This window comes from Dromiciops gliroides, chromosome 5 (assembly GCF_019393635.1).
Source record: "Dromiciops gliroides isolate mDroGli1 chromosome 5, mDroGli1.pri, whole genome shotgun sequence".
Classification (NCBI taxonomy): domain Eukaryota; kingdom Metazoa; phylum Chordata; class Mammalia; order Microbiotheria; family Microbiotheriidae; genus Dromiciops; species Dromiciops gliroides.
Window position 1 is genome coordinate 189894076 of NC_057865.1, and position 13983 is coordinate 189908058.

The window sequence follows — 13983 nt, forward strand, 5'->3', positions numbered from 1 at the left end:
GGATTCTAATCCGACCTCAGACACTTAACACTTACTAGCTGTGTGACCCTAGGCAAGTCACTTAACCCCAGTTGCCTAAAAAAAAAAAAAAGAGCAAATCTCATTGTGAGAGGTATCCGACTGGGTGACCAATTGACCAATTGTGGATGGAGGTAGAATGGTTCAGTGAGAAAAAAGCATGGCTTTGGAATCAGTCGGACCATCTCTGACATGGACAATATATATGACCTTGGGCAGGTCAAAACCTCCCTGGATTTCAGTCGCATCATCTGTTCAATTCAGTCAGTAAGTGTCTGAGGCCAGATTTGAACTCAGGAAGATGAGTCTTTCTGACTCCAAGCCCGGTTAGCTGCCATACTAACAATGAAACATAGATAATATTAATTTATGGTCTTCCAAGGCAATATGCATCCCATAGTGATATAGATGACCTAGGGTCATCTACACCAGTGAAAAAAGTTGAAGAAACCCTGGACTAGAGGACCTCCAAGATTGCTTCTAGCTCTTAGATTCTGTAACTCTGTTGGGCAAGTCTGTGTTAAGGTAGAGGCAGAGCTCAGTAGCCAAAAAGTAACCCTCCTCTGTTCTGGGAACAGCAGGAGATCTGAATGAATCATCAGGAAAACCCATAATATTCTTACTAAAATACCTGTTTCCCCACTATAGAGGAGTTGACTGCTTTCAGTTGCTGACGATGATGATAATGACAAGGACAAGGACAAGAATGACAAGATTTTCCTCTGGGACTTAAGAAGAGCATTCATTCTCTTTGGCTCTTTTCTGAGCCTGGAAGAGTGATTTAATTTCTTGAAGGGGAGAGGGATGTTCTATCACAATCCTATACCATGACTTGTTTAGCCATTCCCCAATTGATGGGCATCCAGGCAATTTCCAATTCTTTGCTATCACAAAGAGAAATGCTATAAAACGTTTTAGAACACATAGGGTTGTTTCTTTTTTCCCTAACAATCTTTGTAATAGACCTAGCAGCAGTATTGGCTGGGTCAAAGGGTATATAGGCTTGTGATAGAATGCTACTGTGCTATAAGAAATTATGAACTCAATGATGTTAGAAAAAACATGGAAAGGCTTGCATGAAATAATGAGAAGCAAAATGAGAAGAACCAGAGTAATATAGTAACAGCAATAGTTTTAAGAATGACTTTGAGCAAGTAAGTCATTGTGACTTTTATGAATACCCAAATTAACTATAAAGGGACATATGAAAAAAGATGCTATCTGTATCCAGAGAAAGAACTGACATAGATAGATGGAAAAGAATAAGTTTACACACACATACACACACACACATCTTTTGGTCTAATGGTAGCCATTTGTGGGGGAGGGGGGGGAGGAAGAAAAATAAATTTACATGATAATTTTATTTTGTAGTTTAAAAAGAATAGCAAGTTATACATAACAGATTTGTAGTTTCATGTGCAATCATCATTTTATTATACTGTTATGGAAATGCTTGTTTTATTCCATAAATGAAAAAAATAAAAATAATTTTTAATAAAAGAAAAAAAAATAAGGGGGAGAGCAGTGTTGATTAGGGAACTCTTCCTCAGGAAGTTCACCTAAATTGTGCTTTCATGCTGTATTGATTTTTGAGGGAGACCACAAAGACTCTTTTATATGATACATTTTGGAATGCACCAGTCTGGGGTAGCTCAAGCATAATCCAGTGTGGATTGAGCTGGTCCCCTTTGCCTTCTTAGAATATCGTCCTTATATACAAATCTGGTCATTTTAGTACTATCCCCCAAGCCCTTCACTGATTCTTATTTCACATATGTAATCTTATCAACTGTCGAGAGGGCAGAGTGCTTAATAAGATACTGGATTTGTTCTGCCCTTGATTTGTCCTATAGCCTTGGTTATATTTTCAATGTATATTTTCAATTCATATATATTTTCAATGATTCTTCTCTTCCTGCTCTGCCCCCTCCTCTCCCTCATGTAACTGGTGAGTTTAGGCTAATTTCAGAAAATGGCCTCAGTCTATACCTCTGGGACCATGCTTGGATCTTTCACGTATGACCTGTGGCTCCTACAGACCTCTCATTTCTGTATCAGAATATTCTATTACGCTAGACCCTATGAGACCTTCAGCAGTCATGTGACTCTGTTGGATAATGGGGATTGCAAATGTGGCCCTGGAGTCACATCACAGTGTATACCATTGAAATAATAGTGAATTAGAGAAATGTTTTCTTCTGGCTGACCTCAATATATTTTGTTGTAGTTTAGCTCACTTTCCCTTAAGATGAATTGCAATTGCTCTCTATCCCCTTGGTCATAACCCTTGAACACTTTGACTAAATCATTATTTCAATCTTCCCTTTTCTCTAAAGCACTTCATCCCTAACAGGTGCCAAGAAACTAACTTCCATAGAAAACTGATATTTTTTGGGAAAAATTTCCTTGTTTCCTTAATTCAAAACAATTGCCAAAATGCAGTCGACTTGGGCATGAAATATTCCAGAAATGCTACACCATTTAAATAGCCTCATTTCTTCCCTTCATTTAAATGTTAACAAGTTCAGTGAGACATGAAAAGATGGTGGCGTGACATAAACCAGGCCAAAGGAAATTAATCCCTGTCACATCTGTGTTTAGTCATACCCTGTGGGTCATGATATTAGGCCATATCCCTTTAAGACCTGGGAGATCCAAGATATTTGTCTCAATGACTCCAAATCAGCCAACCCATGTAAGAGAGAACATTTCTATACCGTGTTCTTTTAGCCCTTGATGGTGTTGGAAAAGTTCATCTCAAGGACCCTGCCCACTGGCTTGCCAGAGAGCAGATCAAATTGCTCAATCTATATCCAAGGTGGGCTGCTTTTCAACACTCGGGGATCAAGCTGTATTCCATCAATAGTTTCTCAAGTCTCAGGGGAAATCAAGGCTAAGCTCATATAAGAAGAGTGCCACTTTTATGTCTCTTGGGGCAACATGCAACAAGAACTATAATATTCATTGAATGGTACCCTGATCTTTTGCTATTAGCCTTTGCCAATGACATGCCTTTATTGACTTTTTGGCTTTCTTAAACCGAGTTTTTATTGTATCCTGCATAAAGAATGCTGAATTGGCTGTCAGATGCCTAGGGTGCAAATCCCACCATCTTGGATCCTGGATTCTCAGAATTTTAGGATTCTTACCAATCAAGTAGGAATAATATTTGTATTATTGTTGTGATGGAAGTAGTTCATAAACATAAAGGATTAAATAAAATGAGCTATGATTATCATTATAACTGGCTCTCTGGTGCTAGATTTCCTCTCTGCAAAAGCGTCTTGTATTAGATAAACTCAAGATCTTAAGAGAATAAGGTTCAGGAGAAAGAGTGATGGACTGGGACCTAGGTTCAAGGTTCAACTCTTACTATCTCTGTGATGTGAAGAAATCATTTCATCTCTGTGGGACTCAGTTTTTGTTGTTGTTGTTCGGTTGTTTTCCATCATGTCTGATACTTCGTGACACCATTTGGAATTTTCTTGGCAGAGAAACTGGAGTGGTTTGCCATTTCCTTCTCCAGCTCATTTTACAGATGAGGAAACTGAGGCAAAAAGGGTTAAGTGACACAGCTAGTAAGTGTCTGAAGCCAGATTTGACTCAGATTTTCCTGACTCCAGGCCCAGTACTCTATCCACTGTGCCACCCCATGCCTCAATTTTCATTTTTATAATGAGGAAATACTAGATTATCCCTAAAGATAATCAGATGCTTTCCAGCTCTGAAATTTGATGGCTCCATGAATCTTATTTGTACCTTCTCAGAGCTATGACATATATTCTCTAGCCTTACCCATTTCAGTAGGCTATAAGTAAACACTGACTAGGGTACATTAAATATACATACTCTTTTAGATGTGGTTAAGGTATATATTTGGGTAAAATCTAGAAAGATATGCTTATGGAAAGAGCACTAGATTGAAATTTGAATTGTAGGTCTGCCACAATAGCCGTGTGACCTTGGGCAACTCACAACCCATCTGGGGCTTAGTTTTCTCATTTGTAAAGTAAGGAAGTTGGCATACATGACCTCTTAGGTGACTTCTAGTTTTAACATTCCATGATTTTACTTCTACACCCTCTCTGTGGTAGACTGGCCATGATTCTACTGTCATATCCCACTAGTAGGTAGCAGAATGTTCAATAACTAGCAGCAGCTACTAGGTCATAAGAAAGAACTAGCATATGGCAAATATAGCTCTGACACAGAACAGAAAATATTTATGTAGATTTACTATGTGCCAGGCACTGTGCTTTACAAATATTATCACATCAACCCTGGGAGGTAGGTGTTATTATTATTACCATTTTACAAACGACGAAACTGAAGCCAAAAGAGGTTAAGTGATTTCTTCAGAGTCATACAGCTAGTAAGTATCTGAAGCCAGATTTGAACTCAGGCTCAAACTCCAGACCCAATATTCTATCCACTGCACCACCTAGCTGTCTGTTACAAATAAGCAAATGCCCCCCTATCGAGTCAGGCCATCTATCTCCTCTCCCCCCTACCCCCAGGGTCCTGTTGATGTGGTATGTTTCTAGAAGTCATCTTCCTCCCTCCCTCCTTCTATTGCTATGCCTTCCTTGCCTATTTCTTCCTTTAACCCCTACCTCCTTTAAGGCATCATGGAGGTCTGATATCAGTTGTGAACTTTGGCATAGGGATTTGGCCAGATTTGTGGGGGAAAAGGTCACCCTCTCTATTGATATAACTACATCTGATTTAGTAAACTATCCTAACATCATAAGATTATAGGTGTAGAGTTGGAATGAACCTTAGAGGTCATCTACATCAATGTCCTCAATATACAGAGAAGTTATGGGATTGATTAAAGGTAACCAAGTATGTGTGGTGGAGCAGGGTTTGGAACCCTCTGAGAGCTCAGTTATACCATGCTACTCACATCTTTTATAGCATTTCTGATCACAGAAAAAGCTCGGAGTCTCTTCCAACGTGGGGTTTTGTGTCTCTAGGTTTGTCTCATGTCCCTATAATCTTGCTCCAGATGCTGGAATTGCCAGCTACAGCTCTTTCTACATGAGACAAATTATTATTTTCTGTTATATTAACAGCCTATTATTAAATTAGGATTAAGGCTTTTAAAATTCTTTTTTCAGGGACCAGTCACTCTCTAAAGAACAAGGATGAGAGATGAAATTGTCCTAACCTAACTAGAAGACCCTACTTTTGTTTAGAGTATAAACAGAATCTAATCTAGATACATTCCAGCCCTAAAGCATTAAGCCCATGTCCCTGTACTCCTCCAGTGGATTTTAGGGTAACCCAGCTCAAGGAAAAAACCAGAACAGTCTGAGATTAATTTCTTTGTCCAGATTGCTGGAGGCAGCTGAGTCTCATGCTCAAGACTTGTTCTCAACAGGAGCTGAAGACTTGTAGCTCACCTCCTTATTACCAAGTATACCCCCTTGTTAATTATTCACCAATCAGGGTTGATTTTTCCTGTCAGGGATATTCCCTTTTCTAAAAATATTGTAGGCAGAAGGAAAGGAAAAAAAATTGAAAGTCAGAATTGGAAAGAGAGTTGAAATTGAGGTCATAGGACCAAACTCAGGTAAAATCAAGACAGAACAGTTGGGAAGAAGATATAGGAATGCCAAAGCTAGATGGGTGAGAGGGCAATCAGAAGAGACACCAAGAGGAGGCAAAAATGAGATAAGGCCAAATGCCAGTGGAACAGTTGAGTTAGGAAGGGTTTTGGACAATCACAGTATAAAATATGAGGAAAACAGAGTATAAATGAAAGGGCAATATATTTTCACAGATTCACAGAATCAGAGTTAGAGGGAAACTCAGAAGAAAATGACACTAAGCCCCAATTAGAAAAGAATCCCACCACAGGATACCTAACAAGTAATAATCTTTTTACTTAAAGATCTCCAAATAAAGAGAAGCCCACTACTTTTTAAGGAAGTCCAACCCATTTTTGTATAGCCCCAGACTGATTGGAGTGGGGAGAAACTTGAGACAGGCAGGCCCACCAAGAGGGTATTGTAATAGTGCAGGCAAGAGGTGATGAGGGCACACACCAGGGTGGTGGTAGTGTAAGAGGAGAGAAGGGGATGTTGTAAAGAAATATTGCAAGGCTGATATTGATAGACTTTGACAACAGATTGAATATTGGGGGGGGTATGACAGAGAGAGAGAGAGAGAGAGAGAGAGAGAGAGAGAGAGAGAGAGAGAGAGAGAGAGAGAGAGAGAGAGAGAGAGAATGAGGAATCAAGGATGACACCAAGGTTATGAGTGTTAAGGAGCAAGGGGATGGTGTTACCCTCTACAGTTACAAAAGAGGTAACAAGGTGGAAGGATTTGGCGGGACAAATAACGAATTTTGTCTTTGACACATCTATCTTCCAACTCAGGACACTTTTCTTGCCTGGAATTCTCTCCCTCTTCATGACTGCCTTCTGTCTTCCCTAAAAGCCTTCAAGTCTGACATCCCCTTAATACTAGTTTGTCTCTGTTGATTATCCCCAATTTATCCTGTATATATCTGATTTGTACATAGTGGTTTACATGCTATTTCTTCTATTAGATTTAAACTCCTTGAGAGCAAGGGCTGGTTTTTGCCTTTCTCATTAATCCTAATGTCCAGGATAGTACTGGGGAAGAGCTGAGGCATTGGAAAAGCCCCTGGTATTGGGAAACATGAACTTAGACAGATTTTGAGAGATAGTGGAGGATAGAAGGACCTTGAATCCTATGGTCCAAAAAGTCATTGAAGAGTCAGACACAACTGAATGACTGAACAACAAAAAAGCACTTAACACAGTGCCTGGCACAAAGTTGGCAACTGTTGATTGACTGACCTTCTTTCTACCTCAATCCAACCAAGAGAAGTCATACCTTAGTTATCACCATCACCCATAACTATTCTGTGTCTAAGGTCCAGAACTGAAATTTCTTTCTCTCATCACAACTTCCTATTCTATTATCTTAGCCCTTTAAAAATTCCTAGAAAAAGCCATGCGAGCTCATTGCCTTCATTTTCTCACCTCCTACTCATTTGTCTTTGTTTACTCAATGCCTAACATAATGCTGTGCATTTAGTAGGCACTTAAAATGCTTGTTGGTTTGAATAACACTTTTTGCTCTATTGTTTCTTGGTACCTCCACCATTCTACAATTTACAAATATCCCAAGTCTATTACGAATTTTGTTGACCTGGTAATCCAGAACACAGGAAGGTAGGGCTGGGGAGAGAGTAGAACTCCCTCAGGGAGCTAAGGATACTTCTCCTGTGACTGTGTGGATTAACCTCCACATTCTTTTAAAAGAAAGGAAGGAGCAGCGACAGCTTGAAGAGGTCCTGAAAATTCCCTAGTGCTCCAGCATCTTGATAATTAATCTTCCTTATGCACAAATCTGGTCATGTCAGTGCCTTGTCCTTAAACCTTCAATGCTTCCTGGTAAAAATGAGTTAGCCAGGCATTCAAGGACTTTCAAAATCTGCTTGTGTAGCTTCATATCACATTCTACTTTATACCACAGACTTTATACAACAATAATGCATACTGGATTATTCACTGTCCCAGTAAATACATCCTGCACTTTTCCACTTTTGTATCTTTGCTCAGGAGTGTGAAATGCTCTCCTTCTTACCTTATCACTGCCTGGTGTAATTCAAACTAAAAGAATAACAGATCACATTTATTTAACAATTTAAGGGTCTTACCAATGACTCTGTGAATTTGGTAGTCTGTGCATTAGTCCCATTTTATAAATGAGAAAATAGAGTCAGAGAGTTAAATGACTTGCCCAGAGTCATTTAACAACCAAGAAGTGTCCAACCAAGGACTGGATCCCAGGTCTATGGACTCTAATTCCAGTGCTCTTAATGCTATAAATATAATGATGCTTTTTGCCCACCTGTTAAGACCCAGATCAAATGCCACTTCCTCTATAATATTCCCTGATCTTTACCCTACCCAAGTTAGAAACAATTACTTTGGTTTTTCTGATTTAACAGAGCACTTTCTGTCCCTCTTAATCTCTTGCCAGGTCCTACATTGTTTACTAATTATTTATATGTCTTATTCAGCCTCTCCCATCCAGAATAATTTTCTTGGTTCTTCACCATTTTAAGTTTTCTGAGGGCAGGGACCATGTCTCATTTAATCTCTGTATCTCCCCTATTAGTCTCTGCATATAGTAGGCAATCAGTAAATATTATGAAAGGGAATCTGTTCAGCTTATTCTGTGGGTGGTCATCTCACCCCACAAAGATGTTGGAAAGACATGAGCTGAAAGGGTTGATACTTACGGGACACCAATCTCAAAGATGTTGTTCTGGATGAGTTGCTTCCCCAACATGATGATGCTGAGTTGAATGCAGAGCTCCATGAGGCAGCCCCCTGGAGCGCACTGTGAGGGGATACAAAGGAAGGTTTATGGAATAGGAGGTATAGAAACATAACTTCAGAGGGATGAGGAGGTCCTGCATTCCCTGGATATCTCCATGCATTCTGTGTGCACTCCACTAGGGCCATGGTCTCCACTCCCTGCCCAAATAAGCTAGGACTCCACCCTGGATCTGGACAGGATTTGCTCTAGGCTTTCACAGCCCCTTCTGGAACTCTCTAGCCATATCCCAGTAAGGGTCCCATACCTTAATCCACACTCCCCCCACCCACCCCTTCCCAGCTTCCCTTTATGCTTTATATTCCCCTTTTAGAATGTAAACTCTTTGAAAACAGGGACTATCTTTTGGTTTTAATTTATATTCCTAGCGCTGAGCATACCTGGCACATATTAAGTACTTGATAAAATATTCTTTCTTTCTTTCTATCTATCTATCTATCACCTATCTATCTACCTTTCTATCTATATGGAACGTCAGAGTAATGACACTTGCCTCTTCCATTCGGTAACCATCAAACACATAAACATAACTCCCAGGCCTCCCAACAAACCTGAAATTAAGAAGCAAAGGAATAGTTAGGGAAGGGAGAGGATAACCATATTATTATAAGGTATGATTCATATGTGAAATGACCTCCCTCCAATGTCAGTTTAAATATCCATGGGTAGAAGAGGGTAAGTATAGACCAATCTCAATAATAAGTAGATTAATCTGGGGGCCAGGAAGCTTTGGTGTGGTGCTGAAAGCACAAGACTTGAGGGTTGAAAGACTTGGGCTTGAGTACTGGCTCTGCTACTGGTTCCTCTACTTACAAGATGCATGACCTTAGGGTGAAGCATAATAAGAAAAATACTGGCTCTGGAGTCAGAGGTCATGAATTCAAACCTTGCCACCTTTGGCAAGTCACTTTCCAAGAGAACTTTCCTGTTCTTGGGTTCCTGAGCTATAAAGTGAACGGGTAGATTTGATGATCTATGAGATCCCTTCCAACTCTATATCCTATGAACTCTCTAAGACCAGCAAGCAGATCAGCTTGGAGTACCCGAATGGGGGAGGAGAGATGGGTGGGGGTGGTAACTGATGATGTGTAGTATGCTGGAAACAATAGGGAGCCATTACAACTTCTTGAACAAGAAAGTGGCATAGACAGATAGCTTTAGAAGGATTATTCTGGTGATTGTATGGAAAGAAGGGAGAATGGAGGCAAACCAAGAGTTCAACCTTTCAAGTGAGAGGTGATAAGGACCTGAACTGGAGTGGTGGTCATGGGAGGAACATATGGGAAGCTGCCCAATTAACTCTCCCCATGTAAAATTTGGCCCTTAAAGCCCTTATATCTCAATTCCTTCCGAAGGTATCAAGTACATGAAAATTTGAAGGTAGGGGTACAAACATCACAGGTAAGGGTATGTGACAAAGAGTTAACATAACTTTCAAGCACAAGTATGGTCATATAACTTCTTAATATGCTTCAGCAACTCTCCATTGCTCTTAGTATAGAATTCAAATTCCTCTATTTGGAATTAAAGAGTTTTACAATTTGGTTCCAGCATAGCATTCCAGGATGATAGCACATTACTCTCCCCTATGCATGCTATGAGGCATTTAGGTAGTTCAGTAGATAGAGTGCTGGGTCTGGAGTTAGGAAGACCTCAGTTCAATATGACTCTGAGCAAATCACTTAATCTTTGTTTGCCTTAATCCCTTGGAGAATAAAATGGCAAAAACCACTCTAGTATCTTTGCCAAGAAAACTCCATGGACAGTACTGGGAGGCTGTGGTTCATGGGATCACAAAGAGTTAGACACCACAGAATGACTGAATGATGCATGTGATTATAATCAATATTCTACCTCTCATCTCCCATTTCCATGTTTTGGCACAAGCCACGTCCCATGCCTGGGAGATTCTCCTTCTTTATTATGACTTCTTACAACCACAGCTCCCTATAAAGGCTATGCCTAGTTGCTACATGCTTAAAGAAGCCTTTCCTGATTTTCCCACTGGTTAGCCCCTCGCCCACAAATCACCATATATTGTTTTGTTTTGTTTTGTTTTTGGTGGGGCAATGAGGGTTAAGTGACTTGACAAAGGTCACATAGCTAGGAAATGTCAAGTGTCTGAGGCCAGGTTTGAATTCAGGTCCTCCTGAATCCAGGGCCAGTGCTTTATCCACTGTGTCACCTAACTGCCCCCTACCATGTATTGTTTTGTATAAATCCTGTACTGTATAATACCTGTACTATTCTCCCTAGTAGAATCTGAAGGGTAGGTCTGTCTCCCTTAGATATTCCCACATACTCAGTGCCTAACAGTCCTAGACACACTGGAGGTGCTTAATAGCAATAACAACTAACATTTATATATATATATATATATATATATATATATATATATATATATATATATATATATATATATATATAAAGAGAGAGAGAGAGAGAGAGAGAGAGAGAGAGAGAGGGCTTTAAGATTTGCAAAGAACTTTACATATTATCTCATTTGATTCTCACAACCACCATGTGAAGTAGGTGCTATTATTACTCTCATTTTTGCTGTTGTTGTTCTTTAGTCAATTAGTCATGTTTAACTCTTCATGAGCCCTTTGGGGATTTTCTTGATAAAGATACTAGAGTTGTTTGGTATTACCTTCTTCAGCTCATTTGACAGATGAGGAAACTAAGACAGAGTTAAGTGACTTGCCCAGGGTCAAACAGTAAGTGTCTGAGGACAGATTTGAACTCGGGTCCATCTGACTCCAGGCCCAGCACTCTATCCACTATGCCACCTAGCTGCTTATTCTCACTTTAGAGATGAAGAAACTGAAGCCTTGAAAGATTATGTGACTTGCCCAGAATCAATGTGTCTAAGGGAGGAATTGAACTCGAGTCTTTCTGACTCCAAAACTCCTATCTACAACAACACCTAGGTGCTCCATAAATGTTTGTTGACTGATTAATCTAAGGTCTTTTTCAACTTTGAGTTTAGGTGATTCTATCATCTCTCCAGGATTATTTTATTTCATTAATACATAAAACTAGTATGTATTCATTCCCAGACTACCACCCCTACCTCTGCAGCTTCCTCAACATTTTGACTCTTGTTTGAATCACTGAAGCCACCAAATATTTATTCTGTGCCTATTCTATGCAAGGCTCCATGCTTGGGACTACGGATGCAAAAACAAAATAAAAAGAGATCCAATCCAATCAAATCAAACTTACTGTACTGGGCTGGGAATAGAATACACAAGCAAGTAAATTCAAAGCAATTAAAGGAAGGAGAGAGTTAATAATGTTCAGGCTCAGTTTTCATGAAAAGCAGCATTTATTCCATCCCTCCTTAACTATGTTAACCAATAAGCTTTGTGGATCCTCTTTATTTAGGTTCTTTCCCTCACCTTAGCACCTAAGCTGCCTTTGTGGGACAACCCTAGGTTGATATTCCTAGTCAAGGTAGTGAGCCCTTTGAATTCTCCCATGGTCTGCCCTGCTTGTGCCTCTTCTTCCCTTAGTTACTAAAGTGAACCATGAAAATACTATCACTCTTGGCTGGAAAAATCAATTTCTGAGGGGGAAAAAAGGTAGGGGAAGTATCTGAAGTTCAACCTAGAAATTCCTAGAATCAGAATGAAAAACTGCAGTTCCTTATTTCTTATAGTATCTTCCTTCTATGTAATACAAAAGCTGGATGAGGAAGGTTTTATTCACTTTTCTGAACATGATCTTAAGTTTTTGGAAGAAAAGCTGGGCAGAGAGAGAGAAAGCATGGCCAGGATACAAAAGGACTGAGTTGGTGTTTTCTTTGCTTTGCATCAATGTCGGATGGAATGTAGACATTTTGGTCTCAAGCTCCATTCACAATGACTTGTCTGGCCTCCTAACTTTGTTGCCTTTGTGACATCCTGCCTTTAATTGGGGCCTGATTTTCAGCTTCCTACCTGAATCTTGATTTAGACTGTCTATTTCTCTCTCTCTCTCTCTCTATCTCAATCTCTCTCTCTCTCTCTCATATACACATACACACACACACACACACACACACACACACACACACACACACACACACACACGCACACATCCCAGTCTCCTCACAGAAACTGAGTCCCAACAGAAGAAAATGGTGCAAAAACCAGATCACTTGGGACCAATTGGGGAATAAGAGAAGTCTCATCTGTTAATGTAGCAGAACCCCAACACAGTTATTAAGTAAATGTTTGTCAAACAGATTAATATTCCTCATCCAGGCAGCCTTCTTTGTGTTGACATCTGGGGGCAGCAGAGGATAGAGGCCCTAGGAAGTGAAATTTGATTTCAGGCTGTCAGTGAATCACAAAGCAATGCAAAGATATCTGAACATTAGAATAAGCAAATGTATAGATAGAGGAGAGGGCCAACTGAAAATATGGGATGGAGAGTAGTTCAGTTTGACTGGAACTTAGAATAGATGAAGGGGAGCAATATGAGATAGATAATGGTGCAAAAGCAGGTTTCAGCCAGATTGAAGAGGGCCATGAATGTCAGGATCAGCAATTTATACTTGATTCACCAGACAATGCAGAATGAAAGTTTTCAAGTGTACAAATGAAGTGATCAGGAAAGTGCATTAAGAAGACAACTCAGACAACTGTGTGAAGGATTAGCTCAAGAAGGCAGGGAGGAAAGGCAGAACATCCATTAGGAGAACATTATAACCATCGAAACAAGAAAACAAACAGGATTAAACTACAGAGGTTGCATTAAAGAATGAAAAGGATAATTCTTGTTAGAGTAGAATAATAAAAACAGCTGACATTTTTATAGCTCTTTGATGTTTGTAACTATCAAAGCACTTTCTATACATTATCTAATTTGATCCATTATGAGGACCATCCTTTTTTTACAAATAAAGAATCTTACTGGAAGAGCAGTGGGGAAAATAGGTACATTAGTGCCATTTTGCCTATAAAGGTAACAATTTGCACAAATTTGTGTGTATACCCAGCTATCCTACTACTTGGTCTATACCCCCAAGGAAATCAAAGGAAGAGAAAAAGGATCTATAATGCACGAGAATATTTAGAGCAATTCTTTTTGTGGTAGCCCAAAATTGGACACTTAAGGGGCTTTCCTCCTGGTGAGGAATGGTTAAATGAATTGTGTTTTTTTGAGTTTAATGGAAATATTATTATGACATAAGAAATGAGGAAACAGACAATGTTTAACAATGATAACATGAAAGTAAACAACTTTGAAAGACTTTAGAATTCTGAGAAATACAATTAAAAGTTTGCATCCAAATCAGTGAATAGGAAACACTCACCTTACTGACAGAGAGATGATAAAATGCAGAAATAGATTTTTGGCCATAAAACTAGATGGCACATTGGATAAAGCACTAAGCCTGGAGTCAGAAAGGCCCAAGCTCAAATCTGGCCTCAGGTGCTTACTACCTATATAACCCTGGGCAAGTCCCTGAGCTCTATTTATCTCAGTTTCTTCATCTGTAAAATGAGTTGAAGTAGGAGAAGGTAAACCATTCCAGTATTTTTGCTAAGAAAACCCCAGATTGTTTCACAAAGAGTCAGACATGAAACAATT

General features: G+C 39.5%; 1 protein-coding gene across 1 annotated transcript in view; it reads right to left on the bottom strand.

Moving 5' to 3' along the window:
• ANO2 (anoctamin 2) overlaps nucleotides 1-13983 on the bottom strand; it is a 518536-nt gene that overhangs the window by 88422 nt on the left and 416131 nt on the right. Inside the window, exons 17-18 of the mRNA XM_043967816.1 lie at nucleotides 8897-8954; nucleotides 8306-8406 (exon numbers count right to left, since the gene is read on the bottom strand). Of these exons, the coding sequence (XP_043823751.1) occupies nucleotides 8306-8406; nucleotides 8897-8954 (159 nt within the window). The remainder of the gene's footprint in view (nucleotides 1-8305; nucleotides 8407-8896; nucleotides 8955-13983) is intronic.